This window comes from Acinonyx jubatus, chromosome B4 (assembly GCF_027475565.1).
Source record: "Acinonyx jubatus isolate Ajub_Pintada_27869175 chromosome B4, VMU_Ajub_asm_v1.0, whole genome shotgun sequence".
NCBI classification, from domain to species: domain Eukaryota; kingdom Metazoa; phylum Chordata; class Mammalia; order Carnivora; family Felidae; genus Acinonyx; species Acinonyx jubatus.
Window position 1 is genome coordinate 64,720,743 of NC_069387.1, and position 21,988 is coordinate 64,742,730.

The 21,988-nt window shown below is 35.3% G+C and overlaps 1 protein-coding gene across 1 annotated transcript; it reads left to right on the forward strand.

Moving 5' to 3' along the window:
- The first annotated feature begins 3,501 nt into the window (after positions 1–3,501).
- On the forward strand, positions 3,502–14,542 carry LOC106977425 (dol-P-Glc:Glc(2)Man(9)GlcNAc(2)-PP-Dol alpha-1,2-glucosyltransferase). Its single transcript, XM_015074933.3, has 3 exons — positions 3,502–3,859; positions 5,113–5,310; positions 6,990–14,542. Exons 1-3 carry the CDS (start codon positions 3,677–3,679, stop codon positions 8,043–8,045), a joined length of 1,437 nt encoding a protein of 478 aa, XP_014930419.2. The 5' UTR covers positions 3,502–3,676; the 3' UTR covers positions 8,046–14,542.
- The last annotated feature ends 7,446 nt before the right edge of the window (positions 14,543–21,988 follow it).

Sequence of the window (21,988 nt, forward strand, 5' to 3'; positions counted from 1 at the left end):
ATCAGTGTTTTGGTTCAGTAGCAAGTGAAAAGCATTCAATAAGAGGAAGAATGGTACTTGGTCTATCACTTCAAAGTAAGAGGGTACTTAGACAAATTTCTCTTAGAATTACAGTCTTTAGGGAAACTCACTGTTTGGAAATTTATGTTCCACAGAATTCATATACACAATGTTACATGAGTTCATCAAATTAGGAATGTCAGAATTGATCAGGATGGGCTAAGTTTCATGGCAGTAATAAAGGCAAAATCTTAATGGCTTAAATCAACAAATATTTCTTTTTTTAATGTTTGTTTTTGAAAGAGAGAGAGAGAGAGTGCATGCCCCAGTGGGGGAGTGGCAGAGAGTGAGGGAAATAGAGAATCCGAAAGTAGGCTCTATACTGTCAGCACAGAACCCCACATGGGGCTTAAACTCACAAGCAGGGCTTGAATTCAAAAGCAGAGATGTGAGATCGAGATCATGATCTAAGTCAAAGTCGTATGCTTACCTGACTGAGCCACTCAGGCACCCCATAAATATTTACTTCTTGTGAACACTACCTATCCTTAGAACTCCAACAGAAATTGCTTATTTTTCTTGCCTAACTTTTTATATCATAATTCAAATAGCACAAAATAGAGAACTTAACTAATGTTCAATGATGATGGAATTACTCATCCTAGTGTTGACTCTTTTCCACAAAATAAACATCTGTGGGAAATTGGGGTTGAAATCCTGAACAGAGAATGCAAAGTGAATATGAATCATGATCCAGTTTTAAAAGATAAGCCTAGTAAAATATAGCTTACTTCATTAAAATCCCCACAGGTAGCTATTTTATTAGGTCTTGATTTAGTGGCAGACTTTGGAAAAGCATTTATAGGTCACTGGAGATGTGGTAATCCCAAAGTGGATATATGACAAACCTTCACCAATTTGTAAATAGTAAAAATAATTCACCAACAAACTAGTAGAGTATTCTGTGAAGACCACTATGGAACCAATAGGATTTCTTAGCATTCATGTTTTGCACTGATGGTTTCCAAATCTGAAAATCATTATTCAGTGGTTTGAGATGGTACCCTGGAATCTAATTTTTTACAAGGCTCTCCAGCAGATTTTAATACAATTACTCTGCAATGTGGACATCTAAAAAAAAAGACACCTGTATTTTCAATTTGGTAGATAAAAACATAAAGGAGTAGAATGTAGATGTAAGGTTACTGGGACTAACAAACATTCATTTCAGTATAAATTGAAGATTGTTTTAAACAATAACAACATGGGGTCATTTTATTACTCTTGAGCTGATATCCTAGTTTCTACCTTTGCCTGTGTCACTAATTTCCTATGTGATTTCAGGTAAAGCACTTATTTTAACTGCAGCTGCTTTTCAGAAATGAAATCAATTAGATTAAAGAAGATCCCTAGCAGTTCTAAAGCCCCATATTTCCTTGAAACATTCACGTAACCTTAAAGGGATGTGTGTGATATCTATAGGGACAGGATGTATAATGTAAGCTCTTGATGGCAATTTTTATATAAAGAAATTTGTAGCATAAATCTCTGGCCTTACTCTACTACCTTGAAAAATCTGCCACTATTTCAGGGATAAGTCAACAGACTGCAGGGTATTGCTGGGGAGGGAGGTTTAAGACATGTTAGCACCAAATATGATAACTTGTTATATTGAATATTTCAAGCCAAAGAAATTTGAGAAATGGCATGTGCAGGAAGGATTTTCTGGTCTTCCAATGAAGCAGATCATAAAACCTTTATGTGAGAGGTGGCCTTCCTACACACAGAGGAAAGAAGCATCCTTATTTTTGAAATTGAAGGAACATAGAGGAATCTGAATGAACAGGCCTTGCTAAGTTTCTTCCAGTTTACTATACTTACCTCATACTTTTTGTCTTATCATACCTTTTCACTACTTTCCACTCTTCATCAAACCTAGCATAAAAATGCTCAGATTGAACTATCTCTTCAAGTTTTCACTTCCATACGAAGGCTCCTATGTCACATAAAATTTATATTAAATATACTTGTATGCTTTCTCCTCATTAATCTGTCTTTTGTTACAGAGCTCCCAGTTGAGAACTTAGAAGGGTAGAGGAAACAGATACTTTTCCTCCCCTACAGTATATATGTCACCTTTGAGTAAATCATGGGATCTGGGGCCATTACTTGTAGACCATTACCTACTTTTTGAAGACTGAATCATCTGGACATGATTTTAAATAGGTAAGCACATTATTGACCCAGTAATAAAATGGGAGATAATAGAGAAAACAAAGCTAAGCATCACATCAAAACAGAATCCTGACATGATTTGATTCCAGTGGCTTAAATGTTTCCATCCCACCCCTATTCACGTTGTGCCCTTTTATTAATGAAGAAATAGCAGAGACTGAATAGGGATGCAGTTTAATTTGTCTAAATTGGGACAGTGTGAATTAGCTTGGACTCAAAGAAAAATGAACTGAGAACCTTGAGGTTTGTAACACTAAACAAATCCTGACACTTTTCTAATGTATTCCCACCAAAGACAATCTGACTGAGAGTACCCAAGAGGGCATCCTTCAAAACATGCCAACTATGTTCAAGGCAAAATTACAAGACATAATTTATCTTCAGCATTCTTCAAATATTCTCTTTCACTTCCTGCCCCTAACTCCTAATATCAGAAATGTACGAAATCTACACAACCTGTAAACAGTTTACCAATTTAAGAGCTTAGTATGTGAAAGCCGTTTGGGGGACTACAAATATTACTGATACACAGTGCCACCCATTAATATGTTCATGCTTATTATTTAGTAGTAAAAATAAAATACTGCAGCAGAGATATGAACGAGAACAAACTTGCCGACACAGAGAATCCTTTCTTATCTAAAACACCCCAAATCCTAAAAATTTCTTTCCCCAGCTCCTACAGAGTACTGCAATCTGGTTATCAGAGTGCACTATGAATGCCGACTTAATTAAATCCCCTTTGAGAGTGTCCACATTCTAAAAGAGGTCTTTTTTAACCTTAAAAAAAATCCTCTAATTAAGTGAAGTTCATTCAGCAGTGAAAAGCCTCTTCAGACATTCAAGTTTTAATCTGGAAGTCGTAATCTTAGCTTCCATAACCAAAGTTCCCCTCCTACACTCCAAAATTGATGAAACCAAATATCTTGGAATCACAGGTTTCAATTCAGATCACATGAAAGAAAAATAATTAGGGGGAAAGGTGCAAAATGTCAGGGCTTGGGGATTGCAAACGTGGGGAAGCGATGCCACCTCCTGGTAAGAGATGAGAACGAGCAGGAAAAAAGCCAAATGCAACTAGAGGGATAAACAACTGCGACTTTCCCTTCAAAGCCATCTAGCCGCGCAGCTACAGCCCCTGTAGACTCCGGGATCCGCCCCTCCCGGTGGCTCTGACCACTCCAGTGCGACCTGCGCAACGTGATTGACAGGGCAACAGCCCGGTCCGTTACCTAAACTCGTCACTCCGGAAACAGTGACCGGATCCCTCCGGAAGATCAGGGTCCGGGCTCTCCCAGCATCCTTTGCTTTCCGGCTATGCTCAGTCCTGTCCGGCCAGTCCCGCCTTGCGCGCCCATTTCGAGCCCGAGTTTCAAGCTCGACTTTGCAGGCTCGAGAACCCGGAACAGATTTTCCAGGACTGGGTTCTTGGGCAGTGGCTATGGGGGCAGGAATGGCGCAGCTCGAGGGTTACTACTTCTCGGCTGCCCTGAGCTGTACCTTTTTAGTGTCCTGTCTCCTCTTCTCCGCCTTCAGCCGGGCGCTGCGAGAGCCCTACATGGACGAGATCTTCCACCTGCCGCAGGCGCAGCGCTACTGTGAGGGCCATTTCTCCCTCTCGCAGGTGGGGTCCCCAACCTACCCCCACCCTAGGGCAGGCCAGAGAGGGCTGACCCAGTCCCAGCACTACTTTCTACCCTCCCCCCCCCCCCCCCCTTATCCTTTGGTCCCTCCGCTCTACCCTTCCAGTTTCGAATTATGAAAGGAACTGGGTAATCTTTTGTTCCTGTCCCTGAGATCTGTGAAATGTTTGTTTAATGAATGAATATAAGCAGATCTGTGTCTCAGGAAGTAATGTTCTGAGAAATTAGCTAATGGAATAATATATTTGCTTTGTCACAAGGTACAACCCAGGCGCACGGTACATTTGTTTCCCTCTTGGTGGCTGGTATTAGCTATCCCAGCTTTTCTTCCCCAATCCCTAGATCAGAGGCATCGGCCTGCCCCCTTGGAAATGTCAGGAAACTCACTTTAGTTCACCTGTTAAGAGCTTCCCCCAATATTTTGGGTGTGCGATACTGTGGGGAATGAGGGGAATCTTCAGCCGCCAAGAAGTGACAAGTTACATTAATTCCATTCTTGGTGTTTTTAGGAACCTTCAGTTAACTGGAGAAACTAGCACCCAGTGAGGTGGCATCATGTTTGAAAATATAAAGGCCTATGTAAATATAAAGATAAAAAATAAAGTAGATGTATTATCCTTACTTTTCTGGGGAAGCAATGTGGTTAGAAATATAAAGTCTGTAATTTTTGTGTGGTTATTTACTAGTTATGTGACCTTGGAAAATTTTTGAGCCTCAGGTTACTTCTCTGAGAATGACAATTTTAACAGGATCTACTATAAGATGTGTTGCAGGATTAAATAAAGAGGATTTGGCACAATTCTTGGCTCAGTACATGTTAGCTACCATTATGGAGCCTGTGGTTTGATCTCTTTAAACACTTCTTTCCCTCCAAAACCATCAGAGTTCTAGTCAGTGTTTCCACACTTTAAAATGGGAACATTTGCAGTTTGATCACTAAAATACAGGGTTTCTGAAGGGTAGGTCTTGGAAAATGGAAACTGGTTTTAAGTTGTTGTTGTTTACTGGTTACAGATACCTCCGCACAGAACAGGTACAGAGGCAAAACATAAGCAAAACTTTTGTTTAGAGGAGATATTTTATCTGCTGAGGACTTACCTAACCACCGTGTCACAGACTAACTTCTCAACATACCTGATCATTGGTAGAGATGTTTTTGAGCTTGACTTCCTTGTGTAGGTCCTGTTAGTATTTCATCTTGTTTTTGCTTCATTGTTGGCCTTTCCTTTTTAAGTGGGATCCCATGATTACTACATTACCTGGCTTATACCTGCTGTCAGTTGGAGTGGTCAAACCTGCCAGTTGGATCTTTGGATGGTCTGAACATGTTGTGTGCTCCATTGGAATGCTCAGATTTGTTAATCTTCTCTTCAGTGTAGGCAACTTCTATTTACTATATTTGCTTTTCCGCAAGGTACAACCCAGACACAAGGTATGTTTCCAAAATAATTTATTGTAAGTTTCTATGTAGTCAGATCCACAATTTTGATAAATCGATTTTATGAGATTTGGTGAAAAGTATCTTGAACACTTAGTCTTTATGTATATTTTGTTAAGATAAAGCAAGTCTCCTACCCCCATTTTAGAATAAGTTTGTATTTAAATACTTGAATGATTTGTAATACTTTGATTTGTGAAACCTAAAATAAATATTTGTGAATCAAATGAGTTCCGTAAATGTTTATGGTGCTTATTATGCGTGGTAGGCACTGAGACTACAGAAATAAATAAGGCATTTTTTTTTCTTTACCAAACTTTTATCTTCCTTAGGGAAGACAGACTTTGAGGAATTGTGAGGTGGATTGCCTAGCTTTGAATTCTGTCCATTTCCAAGTTGTGTTACTTTTAGCAGGTCACCTTTAGTGACCGCTTAGTGTATTCTTCTATTAAATGGAAATATAGAATCTACATCAGAGGACTGTTGGAGTACAGGAGATTAATAAAGGGAAGGCATTTGGAATAATGCCTGATAGAATAGTAAGGACTCAATAAATATTAATTATAATAATTAGGTTTAACTTAAATGATTTCAATAGTGTAAATGATGAGAGGGAGATAGGTATAAGACATTATAAGGACTCAGAAGGATTAGAGGAGCACTTATTTTGTAGCCTGAATGGCAGTAAGATGTATGGGTGGCATTGGGTAAGACTTCCCAGAAAAGATGGTATCTGAACTGAATCCCGATGAATAGACAGTACTGTAGGGTGGGGAATGAATCCTGGCAGGAGAAAAAGCATAAGCAAAGGTAGAAAGGAGGTGAGCAACAAGATCATACAGAATTGCTCTTTGGAATCACAAGATGATAAAGTACAAGGATGTGAGGCTAGACAAGTGGGTAGGGGTGAAGTCATGAATGCCTTCATATGTCATGGAAAGGATTTTGAACTTGATCTAGTAAGTGATGGCGTACAGCTTTTAATTTTAACCAAGAGAATGGCATGGTCTGATTTGGTGATTTAGATTAAGTGGAAGATAAAATTTCAGGAGATAAGAATACTTTCAAAATCTGAAATAGCTTTTGAGAAAGGCCAAAATAAGATATTTAACTTTAGACTGAGACCACTATTTTCAGTAAAAAACCTGTAAATTCATCATGAAACAGTAAGACCATTGGGTATAGTGGTAAAAATGCTATATACATATTTACATTGCCTCTAAAGTTTTGAAGGGAGTATCTTTAAAAGAAATTAAGGATGATGGCTAAATGAATGCTTATTAGAAGCGCTAAGACTTAGTTCAGGGAAATGAAACTGTGTGCCCTGTGTCCCGTTCATCAACATGTTCCTCATAGAATTTAGTTCACACAATAACTCCTTCATTATTTGTTGAATCATTCAAAGTGTTTTAGAACATAGAGGCTTTGGCATACACATGTGTTGTCTTCATGACTTCCAAACTGATAAATAGAACTAAAAGGTACCAGAAAGCATCCTTACAAATGTATGTTGTGTTTTTGCAAAGCTAGAAATAAGATTAACGTTGAATAATTTTATTTAAATAAGATTAAGGTAGTTTTTGTTTTTTTAATAAATTTCTGTTAGCCCAGCAGAAATAGCATATTTGTTTTATTGTGAAAATAATTGTAAATGTATTTTCTTTTCCTCTTAGGCTGCCTCAAGTATCCAGAGAATCTTGTCAACATTAACATTAGCAGTATTTCCCACACTCTATTTTTTTAACTTCCTTTATTATACAGAAGCAGGATCCATGTTTTTTACTCTTTTTGCCTATTTGATGTGTCTTTATGGAAATCATAAAACTTCAGCTTTGCTTGGATTTTGTGGCTTCATGTTTCGTCAAACTAATATCATCTGGGCTGTCTTCTGCGCAGGAAATATCATTGCACAAAAATTAACAGAAGCTTGGAAAACTGAGCTACAAAAGAAGAAGGAAGAGAGGCTTCCCCCTATTAAAGGACCATTTTCAGAATTCAGGAAAATTCTTCAGTTTCTTTTGGCTTATTCCATGTCCTTTAAGAACTTGAGTGTGCTTTTCCTTTTGACTTGGCCGTACATCCTTCTGGTGTTTCTGTTTTGTGTTTTTGTAGTTGTTAATGGTGGAATTGTTATTGGCGATCGAAGTAGTCATGAAGCCTGTCTACATTTTCCTCAACTCTTCTACTTTTTCTCTTTTACTCTCTTTTTTTCCTTTCCTCACCTATTGTCTCCTGGCAAAATTAGAGCTTTTCTTTCCTTAGTTTGGAAACGTAGAATTCAGTTTTTTATGATCACCTTAGTCTCTCTGTTTTTAGTTTGGAAATTCACTTATGCTCATAAATACTTGCTAGCAGATAACAGACATTATACATTCTATGTATGGAAAAGAGTTTTTCAAAGATATGAAATTATGAAATACTTGTTAGTTCCAGTATATATATTTGCTGGTTGGAGTATAGCTGACTCCTTGAAATCTAAGTCAATTTTCTGGAATTTAATGTTTTTCATATGCTTGTTTACTGTTACAGTACCTCAGAAACTGCTAGAATTTCGTTATTTCATTTTACCTTATGTTATTTATAGGCTTAACATACCTCTACCACCTATATCTAGACTTGTTTGTGAACTAGGCTGCTATGCAGTTGTTAATTTCCTAACTTTTTATGTCTTCCTGAACAAGACTTTTCAGTGGCCAGATAGTCAGGACATTCAGAGATTTATGTGGTAATGTCAGAGATATCTTGAGTTCTAAAAATAGACTTATATAGACTATCTCCACAATGAACAATTGAAGAGGTAAAAATTACGGACTTTGTTTTAGGCACAGTGGTGATCCACAGATCACATCAGATTTTTTGTGTTTTAAACATACATAATAAATCCAAGGAACTGATAAAGAACTGAGAAAAGTTTAAGACTTGCTCCATAAGCCTGAATAGTGGAAAATGAAATTGTTTACAGTTATTTCATGGTATCTTTTTGATACTGCTGACCACTCAAAAAGCTTGAAAACATTTTACAGGTACAAGTTTAAGAAAACTGAGCTTTGTAGTACTGAAACTTATTTATGAATTCTCTTCAGAAAGCAATAGCAGACAAGTATTTGAAACATATTGACAAATGATCAGGTAATGTTCTTGATTAAAATATTTCAGTGATTATAATTTGAATCATAAGGCAAAATAGACTCAGATAGTAAATGTTATAAATTAGAGGCTCATCTATGTTTATCTTGGAATTAAGTTGTTAATTTTTGTTAAAAATCTAGAAATGATCAAGCCCTTTCACTAATTCTTTTTTTAAAAAAATATACTTATTTATTTAAGTAATCTTCATACCTGATGTGGGGCTCAAACTCACGACCCCAAGATCAAGTCACATGCTCTACTGACTAAGCCAGCCAGGTGTCCCCCTTTCACTGATTATTAATATGAAATATATGATGGCCAAAGATAAATTGTGTTGATGATAATACCTTTTAAAAGGGATTTTGGTTCAGAGATACATTAGTGTATTCATTTCTTCTGGTTGCTGTAACAGATAACCACAAACTTGGTAGCTATAAAAATATCTAATTTCTAAAATTAAGGTGTGGCCAGGTTGATTTTTTCTAGAGGCTCTGGGAGAGAATCTGTTCCATGCTTCTAGCTTTTGGTGACTGTCTGCAGTCTTTGATTTACAGCTGTGTCACTCCAATCTCTGCCTCTGTCTTCACATGGTCCTCTCTCTCTTATAAGGACAATGTCATTGGGTTAGGGTTTACCTTAAACCAGGATGGTCTTATGCCAAGACCTTTAATTAAATCTACAATGACCCTTTTTCAAAAGTAAGGGCACATTTATAGGTTCCGTGTAGACATCTTTTTGTGGGATACTTTTCACCCACTGAAGTTACCAAAGGATATTTTAGGATAAACTTCATAAAATTTGTAGGAAATAATTTCTTTCTTTGCTGAGATATTTTAAATAAAATTACGTCTTCACTAAGAGCTGATTCCAAGGTTACAGAATTACAAAAGTAAGGGTAATTTGGTATTTGATTCCGTTATCCAAAATAGAAGTGAAAGGAAGTTTAGAGATCCATTGAGCTAGTCTTATTTTGTAGATTAGGAAGCAACTGTTCAGATAGGAATTTTATATGAGTCTTTAAATTCTGTGTTTACTGTTTCATGTGAATTCACTTGGTTGTCATTCCTTTACAGAAAAGTAGTACTTGGACATGTTTACTTTGACATGCAAACTTAAAACTGTGAACAGAATTTATCTTTTAATATCATTTTACATTTGTAAACTTTTAAATAACTGTGAACAAATTACTTTATCTTCAATGTTAGATTATGGTTTCTCTGGGTTTTAAACAATGGGTGGATTTGGAAAATATTCTGCATTTGCAAATATAAAATTGTGTAGGTGAAAATTACAGCTATAGTCTTTAGTAATAAGTATAGGGCAGTCTTGTATTCTGTTCATTACTTAGAGAATATATTGATTCTCTAGTTGTAACAGTGATTGTTGAGAGATGTTTTTAACAACTCATTTTTTTTTGATAATTAGATAAGAAAACACGAATTATTATCTTATAATGGAGATCTGAGTTCCAGGAAGTCAAAATAAACAACTTTCTTATCTGATACTATTAATGCAAGGCTTTTGTGCCTCGGAATATTGTTGAGATGAAAAAACTTCCCCTCTAACCCACTCTGGCAACATGAGGAAACCATTCTACTCCATATTGGGGGAATCACTGTTCCAGTTCATTTGTAAGTGTTGAATTCCTGCTATTTTAAGAGATTTTTTGGAGGAAATCCACACTCAGAGGGAAACAGGGTAATCTTCCATGTTTTCCATACAGTATATAAAATACAGTACTTAATACTTTAGAAAAGAATACTGTGAATTAAAAGGTGCTATGGAGCATAGCTTTTAGAAACATCTTAGGTTGCATTTGTGTTTTGAAGATTTTTCAAGAATTATTGGATATGTATTTTGACATTTTTTGAAAATTAAATTGAATTTCTTGATTAAAAGGTAATTATTGAAAAAAAAAAAGAAGTATTGATAAGCTGGATAGCCTGTGGAGCCTTGTGATTATTGTTAAAGTCTTTAAGTAGGATTATTTTAAAGAATGTCCTAAAAAGATTTAGTGCATAAATTTTCTAAGCCTTATAATAAATCTTTTTGAACTGTTTTTAGCTTACATGAAATTCCATAGATACAGAGTATTCCCTTTATATGGTGTTAGTAAGCAGTGTGCTGTGTGTTTCCTCACACACTATTTGTGTTTTCTTTTGTTAGATATCTGGAAATCTTTTTAATATGTCCAACTATGTTTTTAAATTATTTGGAAGTACAGTGTTCCTGAGTTTAAATATAGAATGTCATTTTGTCATAAGACAAATTATGTTAGCTGTCTGGCCTCTTCCTCTTCTTAAAGTTATTTCTGGAATGTGCTTAGTCTGTCATGAAGTACATTAATGTAAGTAGCTTAATGCAGTTTATTTCTAACAGATAAATAGCTTAATGTAGTGTACTTCTTGTTTGAATTTAACTGTCACTGTTCTTGATATTTTTTTTCTTCATAATCATCTGAAGGTAGAAGAGGAGAAGAAAAGAGATCCTTATTTTTATTATACTGCCTAAATAGTGGACAGTTATTTTAGATAAACATTTAAGTAAAATGTGGAAATAGAAAAATGAGTTCACATTGATCAGGTTAGAGAGCATTTATTATCTTTGAGCCAATTAGAATTTCCTTTAGTGAAACAGGAAAAATATCTGGCAAGTAATATGAGAAAGCCTTTTCAAATGGAAATTTAAATATGACATAGAAACCATGGGCTTGTAGAAAAAGCATTTAACATGAAAGTTAGGATTTCTGTATTTGTGATTTTGGATTCAATGAAGCAGGTGGTTTTAAGCATTTGACCTCATTTCAAGTGGAAACAGTATTTGTCCTAACTCTAGTTATTCTAGCCTGTCATGTGTCTAGCCTAATTTCAAACTAATTCAACCTCCACCGTATATCCATAAAGTTCATACATGTATAGTAAATGTGAAGTGTATACTGAATGAAGTTTTTAGTATAGAATGAAGTGAATGTCCTAGAAAAGATATACTATATAACCATAAACCAACCTTAGGAAATAAATCACATGCTTCATAATGAAAACCATCCTAAACTTTTTTCTGCCTAAATTTTCTGCCTTATTTAAAAATTTTTTTTATTTACTATGCTGTTTAATACTTATATTATGTATCTATTTGTAAATATGTTATGTTGTTATAATAGGATGTGATTTCAAAATTATTGCTGTTTTATTTAAAATAAGTAACTCTCAACCATTAAAATATAATAGCAGTAAAACTTCTGATGCTTATTAAACTCTTAAGGGAAAAGAGATTTCAAGCAATTACAAATAATTTGTGTTATTTTAGTTAGGCTGCATTTTACTACTTTAGGAATAAATGTTATTTTTTATTTAGGGTACTTTTTAATGATTTAAATGTTGACAATTAGACAAATATTTGCAATATATTAAAACTTGTATTATAAGAAAGAAGAAAGAAAATTATAATAAAAGTAGATAGATGATATATTTTTTAACACATATCCATGAACCCAATACTAAATTCTTTAACATTTAAAAATTATTTCTAGAGTAAGAAATGTTGCCGCAGTGAGAAATCTAATAATACTGTTACATTTTGCTTATAAAAATGGGCATTTGGTGAATTTAATGTTAATTTGAGCCCAGTACATCACCATCAGGCAAAAAGAAATATGGTATTTTTCTGAGGAGATAAATATTAAGCATTGTATTGATTTTTTGCACACTGACTGAAACTTTTCTGATGATTCAGTTCAGCTGAACTGTGTTGGGGATGGGAAGGCACGTACAAAATGAGAAAGAGAGGGAGGAAAAGTAATGGTAACTAACAATTGCTGTCATTTATTGAGCACCTACAGTGTTCAGGGCATTATGTGGACTGATTTATAAATATCGTCTCATTTGATCCTCATATTTGTATGGGGCAGATACTGATTTCTCTTTAACCGCTGGAGAAGCTAAAATCATGCAGACCAGGCAAGTCGCCCAAAGTCCGCATCGTCACTGAAGAACATTGATTGGCCTTACTCCCAAACCTGTGAGTTTTTAATTGATACTGTGCCTCACTGTGAAAGTTTTTCATTAAGAGAAGTAAAATATGGAGAGCTGGTCATCTGTCTTTACTGTGCATTAACCAGAACATTCATGGCATATTATTGTTTGTATTGGATTTTGTATTGTAATAGTCATTTTTTAAAATGCTAGCAGCTGTTTAAAAGAGCATGAACAGATAGTTATGTTTTAAGAGAAATGGCTAAAAGATTAGAGACAATGTTTAACTTGGAGAATTAGAGATTCTACAACTTGATAGGCTTTCATAATTGAAGAATAATTATTTGGAAGAAGGATTGGACTAGTCTTCATTCCCTGAAGTGTATATCAAGGGCCAACAGATTTCAACTGATAAAAAAATGTACATTTTCTGTTTAGTCTCTGTGGGGAATGGATCCAGAAAAAAGTAAGTTTCCCCTCTCATTGGAGGCAAGATTTCTATTTATCAGGAATGCTTCAGAAGTGATTGAGATAGTAAGTAGAGTAAAATGTTTTTAAGATGCTTCATAACCCGGTGATTTGAAATTCGTGTTTGTTACAGCTGACCTTTTTTTCATGAACTGATAAGTCGTGGTGAAGTATTTCTGGTGACTTGCATGCTGTCTCTAATATATTTTAAATTTCTGAACAAAAATTGTACCTCTAATTCTGTTACCTTGTCTTAGAAATAAATTTGAGATACACAATTTAGTAGAGGTATTTTTATCTCTAATGTTTAAGAGTACTGCTAATATAGTATTAAATTTTTTTTCTATTTTTTTAAATCCCCTTTACATTCGTGAAGAGAATGTGCTTCTATTTGAAAAGGATGTTCCTCTTAATGATAAATAGGGCAAGCACTATCTATAAAATGTTTTTAAATGCAGTATCCACTAGGTGGTGATATTGTACTACATTTCTGAGTGTTCTAGTAATTAAACTTTCTTAATAGTCTGAGTTTACTTTTCTTATAGTTTTAAGTTTTGAACTGCAAAGTAATTTATAGTTATCCATGTTTATTTATTATGTTGTTCAGGATATTTTCTAAATTCTGTGAAGCTAAAGTAAATGTAAAAAATAATCATTTTTGTGTTTTGTAATCCTGTATTAAGTGATTTAATCTAACATATCTTCCTGTATGACATTTTTACTTCATATGGCATAGACAAGATCTTTTCCCATATCAGTGAAGGATGATGGTGAAAAATTTGGAAACTCCTCTATTTCATTGTATTGGCCAGTGTTATAAGTGCTTTACCCACGTTATTTATGCCTCATAACAACCCTGTGAGATCAGTACTGTTTTTAATATCTCCAATCTATACATGAAGAAACTGAGTGTAGGGAGATTAAATATTTTTCCCAAGATTGCAAAATAACTGGCTGAGCAGGGATTCACATCTAGGCAGGGTGACTTCAGAATCCACGTTAACTGCTATCAACTGATTGGGGGAAGGGAGAAGACATGGATTCTACCCTCAAATTCATAGCATTTCAGAAAGAAAAATAAACCTGAGGAGTGTAGTTATACTCCCTGATTTTATAAGTCAGGATTGTGAGGCCCCCACTAATTTGGCTATCCCAGAGGCACATACTCTTCCATCTGCCATATTACCTTCCATTTTCTGGAGGGAAAAAACAACCCAAAAAACCCTCAGGATTGGAGTCTTAGCCATAGTTACACTGAAATAAAGACCTTTGTTTCAATTAGATAATTTCAGCTACCAAAGGCAGGAGCATAGTTGTTTGAAAATTATTACTTAGTTTCTCTGAAGAGACTTTTATTTGGAAGCAAATTGTTAGTCAAACATGATATACTTTGAGAATTTTAAAAAAATTTTGACTGGAAAACTTAATCTTTAAAAAAATTTATAAATATATGTTGTATATAGATGCTTTTAAGTTTTATATTTTGTTAGATAACTGTTCTGTAAAATTATATTGTGGGTTTATGTCATTTAAAACTGATTTTTAAGTAAATCTATTTCTAAGAATAAAATACTTCTGTTTTCCGTTTTAAAAAGTTTGTTCAGATATCATGGTTTCACATTGCTTGTAAATAAATTCAGTTTTATAATATTTTATAATTTATTGTGTCTAACATACTCTCTAATTCTAACCTGGATGCTAGTGGCTCATTGTACTACTATCAGTTTTCCTTGTCTACCATCCACCAATCCTACCTTTGTTAGTCTTGAACTAGTAGAGCTGAATTATATATATGTGTGTGTATATATATATATATTAATTTTTTTAATGTTTATTTATTATTTGAGAGACAGAGACAGAGCGTGAGCAGGGGCGGAGCAGAGAGAGGGGAAGACACAGAATCTGAAACAGGCTCCAGGCTGTGAGCTGTCAGCACAGAGCCCAACGCGGGGTTCAGACTCACAGACTGTGAGATCATGACCTGAGCTGAAGTCGGATGCTAACCGACTGAGCCACCCAGGTGCCCCTCTTAATGTTTATTCTTGAGGGAGAGAGAGAGAGAGAGACAGAGTGTGAATAGGGGAGGAGCAGAGAGAGAGGGAGACACAGAATCTGAAGCAGGCTCTAGGCTCTGAGCTGTCAGCACAGAGTCCGATGTGGGGCTCGAACTCACAGACCGTGAGATCATGACCTGAGCCGAAGTTGGATACTTAACCGACTGAGCCACCCAGGCGCCCTTGAATACTATATATTTTTAAATGTTTTTTTTGAGAGAGGGAGACAAAGTGTGAATGGGGGAGGGGCAGAGAAAGAGAGGGAGACAGAGATTCTGAAACAGGCTCCAGGCTCTGAGCTGTCAGGCCAGAGCCAACAGGGGCTTGAACTCAAGAAAGGTGAGATCTTGACCTAGGCTGAAGTTGGATGCTTAAACACCTGAGCCACCCAGCTGCCCCAGAACTGAATAATTGTAATCATCTGTAATGAGTGCTTAAATAAGTATATAATCTTCCTTTTATTCTCATAGTAATGGAAGGCAGTTAAATGCTGGATGGTCACCTTGAACTTGTAGAGGTTTGGGTTTCATTGTTAGTCTAGGACTTTAGAAAGCCCAGAGTGTTTTCCAAGGACTTTTAACATGGCAGGACTAAAACCCCAAATTTTGACCCTTTGTGGTAAAGAGAAGAGATCCCTGTTCTGTGTTTTAGATGCCCAGTTCTTGCTTTCCACTGGGCTTCTTAAGTTTCTCCCATTTATATATGTCAGCCAGACACAGGTTTGGGGGTTCCTTCTTTATGTCTCCCTCCTTCCAGGATTTCCCTTCTTAATTTATAGCCACCTTAACACTATCCTCTCATGCCTCAAGCCAGTGCTGTTGCAGCTTCCTGGCCTCAGAAAAAGTCACACAAACATGGATCTCACCCAGTGAGATGTTCCAATTATCAAATCCTATCCAGTTCCTGCCTGCTTTTGTTTGCTCTTTAGTGCTTGTATAAATACATTTTTTTTTCTGTTTTCAGTTTATCAATCTGCAGAAGAGTCAATAAGATAAAGTTCCTCTGCTATTACCTACCTGCCCAGGAGTTTTGTCTTGATTATAGTTGCCATGTATTATGTATATAGTCTTTCTGTTTATGGACAAAGAAGTTGGGGTGTTACTTTTGCTTTGAAGAACTTAACAAGAGTTTCTAAAAATTGGTGGGGGTATTGTCTGAGCTGTCAGCACAGAGCCTGACATGGGGCTGGAATTCACAAACTGTGAGATCATGACCTGAGCAGAAGTCAGACGCTTAACCGACTGAGCTACCCAAATTTGTAAAAATTTGTATTAAATCCAACAGCTATTTGAAGGTCCCTTATATAAGAATGATATCAAAAACCTGAAAGTGACTAATCTATTCCAGATAAGAGTAACTCACCTTTTAATTGGGGGTAACTAATGCAAAGTATAGGATAATCACTAAGGAGGAGTCTAAAGCTAGGGAGTTTACTTGGAAATAGAAATTATACCTGACTGAAAGGACAAAGAAAAATTTCATGGGAAAATTAGCCTTTGAGACTATACTTGCTGGGGACGGATAAAGACATTGTGAAAAACATTCCAGGCAGCATAAAGGGGCATGGATAGAAATTGCATAGTAAAACTTTGGCACTTGAGTAGTAGGTAATGATAACTGACCAGTATTAATGGAATGCTTGCTATGTACTAGGCATTGGTCTAAGTCTTAAATATGGATTAATTTATTTAAGTCTCATAACTGTGAGGCAAATGCGATTATCCCCATTTTATTGATGAGGAAAGTGAGGTACAGGAAGTTGAAACCTTGCAAACTTAGGAAGAGTGGCTCCAGGACCACTTGCCCTTTTATGCAAAGTGCTACACTAATTCCAAACTTGTATAATCTGACAACCTATACTTCAAAGCAGTTGAGATTATTTTTATATAAAAAATAGGTAGAAAATGTTCTGCTATATGCAATGAGGAGCAAAGAGAACACACATCCTATAAGCAGACCCTATGATAAGTGGGGCTGAAGAAAAATAGCTATTATTTGAGAAAGGATGTCCAGAAGATGAAGAGGAAGGGAATTGCTCTGTAGTCCCTCCTCAGATCCTGTTATACATGGTACAGAGACTAGGGAGGACATTCTTAATAAGCAGCATGAAAGGTTGAAGGGGGCACCCTAAAACTAGCCTGAAAGATTTTGAAGCCGAGAGATGTAGCCTTGTTGGGAGAAACGTTTCATGAGAGGAAATAGGTATGTATTAGTGTTTTTCAGTAAGTACTGTTCAGTGCAATTTTTGTTTTTATTTTACAATCTGTCAGTCTCTAAACGAATGGTGAAAGAACCAAATGTAGGTTAAGAAACCTGGCCTGACTTGGAATGTTAACTTTAAGTAATACCTGTGTACTGGGTTGGTCTTATGACTGGTTGACCAAATATACTGCAAAGTCGCAGAGGTGTAAGGAGGCCCTTGGATTAGGGAGATCCATAAGCAGAGGAGACCTTTCTGATCTAGGATATCAATTTTTAATTAACCCACCTAGAAATCTATGCCTTCATCATAAGACTTTGTCCCTTTTTGAAACAATGCAGAGGAAAATAACACATTAAGGCTAATCAGGCATTTACGTTTTAGTATCATATGAGAATATGTCTCCTCCAAGCCTCCAGCCATCACCGTCCTCACCCCTACCCCCCTGACTACCCACCTACATATGTGCAAGTACTTCTGGGGATGGTGAGCATGAGCACTTCAGGAATATTGCCAGGGAAAAAAGGAAAGTGAAGTAGGAAGACTGAAGAAAGAGTAAGGGCCAACAAGAAATGGTAGCCCAGAGAGGAAACATTTCTTCATATGTTATTGACTCTCAGAATTTCTTTATTAAAATAATTTATTTAGGGGGGACCTGAGTGGCTCAGTCAGTTAAGCATCCAACTTTGACTCAGGTCATGATCTTGTGATTCATGAGTTCCAGCCCCACGTCTGGCTCCGTGCAGACAGTGTAGAGCCTGCTTGGGATTCTCTCTCTGTCCCTCGGCCCCTTCCCCACTTGTGCTGCATCTCTCTCAAAATAAATATACTTTGAAACAAATACTTTATTCAGGTGGCTCATTTCTTATGGAAGGCATACAAAATACTGATGTGAAAAGAAAGAAGAATGTAATAGGATCTGGGTTGAAAGACCATACTGATCTCTGCTTGCACAATTGAAATCCACAGTAATGTTAATTTTTTAGTGGGGATAACTGGGCAACTTTTAATCCCCTTTTTGCTAATCTTGTTTTCAAAATTCATTATTCTCAATTGCACTGAATGTGGCAATCTTGGACATCTTTTCCAGTTAGTGTTACGGGAACTTTATACCATTTTATTTACCTATATGATGTTACAAATACTAATGATTTTTTCATTATCTTTTGAAGGACATTCTTTAAATACGCTTAGCTTTAGGTAAATGTTACTTATTTTTTGTCAGGGAGCATTTTGGAAACGTGACCAGTACAAACTTGAATCAGATAATTAACAACTGCATTCCATTCCTCATTATTAAGTATATGTGAAAAACTTTATATTTTCTACTTATATTTTCACTTAGAATACCAGTAAAACCTGGAATTTATAAATACAGTTTTAATTCCTATGGAACTTATTTTATATGTGTAATATATGTGTTCCCCAAAAGGTTTGTCAGTGGGAAATTCTTGTTTTCCTTCTATCTGGCCATTACACAAGAAGTCAGCCATTCTCTGACAGCTGAGCTATGGAGCTGGTTACTTGATAAGGGAAGAAAGCGAAGTAATTGTATTTGTAATGCTGTATGAGTAACATGGGAAGTGAATATTTTAAATAATCATTCATTTTAGCTGAAATAAGTGCAATTTAAAGTTTCTGCAAGTCTCCCAATAGTTTTCAGTGATATTTTATGTGACCTGACAGACTATTTATGGGTCTTTTGTGATTTATAATGTTTGATATTATAGTGGCTCTTTCTTTATGTTAGTTTTTCCATATATATGTATGTATGAAAACTTCCATGGACTATTTATCATCCAATGGTATTTTCTCAGTCTCAAGAAATAAATAATTCAGTTTGGAAGATCATAAATTTATTATCATGAGATCTTTGAACCTCTGGATGTACTCTCTTATTTTCTTTTTTTCTTTTTAATGTTTATTTTTGGGAGAGAGGGAGACAGAGTATGAGCAAGGAGGGGCAGAAAGAGAGGACACAAAATCCCAAGCAGGGTCCAGGCTCTGAACTGTCAGCACAGAGCTCGACATGGGGCTCAAACTCCTGAACCACAAGATCATGACCTGAGCTGAAGTCACATGCTTAACCAACTTTCCACCCAGGTGCCCTATCTGTTATTTTGTTAGTAAATTCCCAGCTAAATGTTTATCATTAAAGTTTAAGGGATTAGTATAATTTTACTTTCTTCCTAGTCCAGTTTTCCTCCATTTGCAAATTCTTATCAATTTGAAAGAATGGTAGTTTTTGGAAGAAAAGTATCTCATTATGACAAATAATTGGCAAGCATCTAAGAAGAAAACACTGATCCATATGGCCTTCATGTTATTAATGGTTTGGTAGTTTGGGTTTACTAGTTGATAAGGATAAATTAATCATGGTAAAAATTAGAATTAAAAATATTCTAATTTATAACTTTTATAATTATTAAAATAACTAACACGAGAAAATGATTGAATAAAATAAAAATAAACCAGTTTCCTATTTACTGTACACTAAGTTCTGATCAGTTGTCTTTTCATCTAGAGCAGTAACACTGTAAAATATAGGACATTCAGCTGGCATCAGAAGACCTGGATTCAAGTCCTGACTGCCTTCAACATGTGGGATACTAGGTAGATGAGCCTGCCAAGATCAAACGAGAAAAGGAAATACAAATGAAAATGATCTGATAGCTGTAATCACACACCATGTAAGGGATATGTATTAGTTATTAAATGTGACTCAGGCTGTGTTCCAAATAGTTTAATTAACTTTTATTATATGTTTTGTATAATGTTAAATAGTATTAGATAGTTGAATCATTACCATCTGCAGGAGTGTTGTGGAATGGTTTTTGACATTATTTAAAATGGAATTTTTTTCTTTAAAAAGCCATGGATTTGGGTAACTGTTTTGTGACCTCTTGGATACTTGCTAATTATTACAGTTAATGAACTTGTTTTCTTTAAAAAAAACAGCAGTTTGATGTTCTAAAAAATGTTACATTCTTTAGAATTACATTAGTCAAGCTTTTTAATGATGCAAGGAAGAGATAAGGGGAATCATTGAGAGTGGACAAAGAAACATAAACTAGGAGACGATACTGTCTCCCCATCTATGTCGTCTGTCCCCGTGAGTCCCAGTGCTTATAAATCTGGAATGTATACCAAACATTGTGGATAAGTTTGGACAACAGCTCAGCATCACTGGAGATAAACCAAGTTCAAAATATTCGCCATCTCTTTTGGTCCTCTATTTCCTTCTTTACACCAAACCCCACAGCAGTTCTAATTGGATCAGCCTACACAGCAGGATTGATTACATTAACAACATAAGTTACACATTGCACCAACTTTATTCAGCAACAGTCCTTTTAGAGCTGCTGTCTTAAGAATATCCATGGATTGATCCAATTTAGGAATATATCATTCTTTATAACAAACAAATATTTTATTCTAATATTTTATACTATAACATTTTATAGTAAATTTAGATGTGTATGTGTGACTTTACTTTCCAAGTTTTTTTTTTTCCTGAGAGCCCCATGAAAAACATAATTACAGGATTAATCAACAGTTATTTGCTAAGTGTCTGAGATTCTTCATTGTTGTAAAAGTATCCATCATTTAATATCAAATGAGAAGATAGGATAGAAGAAGATATATTCAGGAAGCCTCCTGTGAATTCCTCTCTTCATTACTGAATGTTTTTCTATTTTTCTCATAGTCATCATCACACCATGGAAATTGACAGCTTCCTTGTCTTTATTCCTTACTAGACTAGTATGAGCTTCATGTAGTCAAAGACTGTGTCTGTTGTACTCACAAATGTCAGGCACTTAAACAACAAATATGCAATAAATTGTTTTTGACTGACTGCTTGAATAAATATGAATAACTAGATGCCTCAGGATGCTAAACTTTTAAATATAGAACTCTAGTCAGATTTAAATCTGGCAACATTCTATGGAATTTTCATATCCATATCTTTTATCTGATATTCAACTAGATACTTAAAGGCCAATATAGCTTTTTAGTAGAATGCCTCCCTACCTTAAAATAAAAGTAATATATAAGATCCTCTAGCAGAAATTTAATTTATAGCAATATTCATATTATTAACACCTAGAATATTCTCTTTGTGTAAATGTTGAAGTATTTATTTTGAAATATATATATCTATATATGGATTATTTAGAAACATTTACCACTTATTTGGAAATAACTAATGTTCTAAATAAACTACTTAGAAATATGTGTTGTGTGAGTAGTAGCTATAAAAAGAAAATCCTGTATTTTTGGTGATTAGAATTAGTTATAGTATCAGTTTGGTGATATACAATGATATAAAGCATTTGACACATATCACCAGTGAATGTCTTCCCAATACTATTTCAAATTAAAATATTCTTGCATGTAAATGTATGGTGGGAAATCAAGGCACAATTTATAGAAAGGACATTGAGACTACAGATAAGTCACTGCTCTTTGCAGCATCAACAGTTGTATTTGCAACCCATGTGTCTCTTGTCGTTTACCCCATTTTAAAACAGAATCTTTTGTCATTCAGTTACATTGATAAATTTTTCAGGTAGCCAATTTCACAGCTCTCTCTGAAGATGTGTTGGAGTTCTGAGTCACTGAGGTTTGGTTTGAATATTACATATTTGCTGTTACATTAATACTTTTTAAATAGTGGGCCATCATACCTAATTTTTTTTTTTGTTTTCAAATCAAGTTGTGTCAAATAATGGTAACAATGCAGCATTAATTTTGTTCTCACTTGTATGCATAGTGATCTTCTATTGCTTAAATGTGAATGTAATATTCTTGCCGTTACATTAACTGGTGTTGAGGGAGGAAAGTTTTGT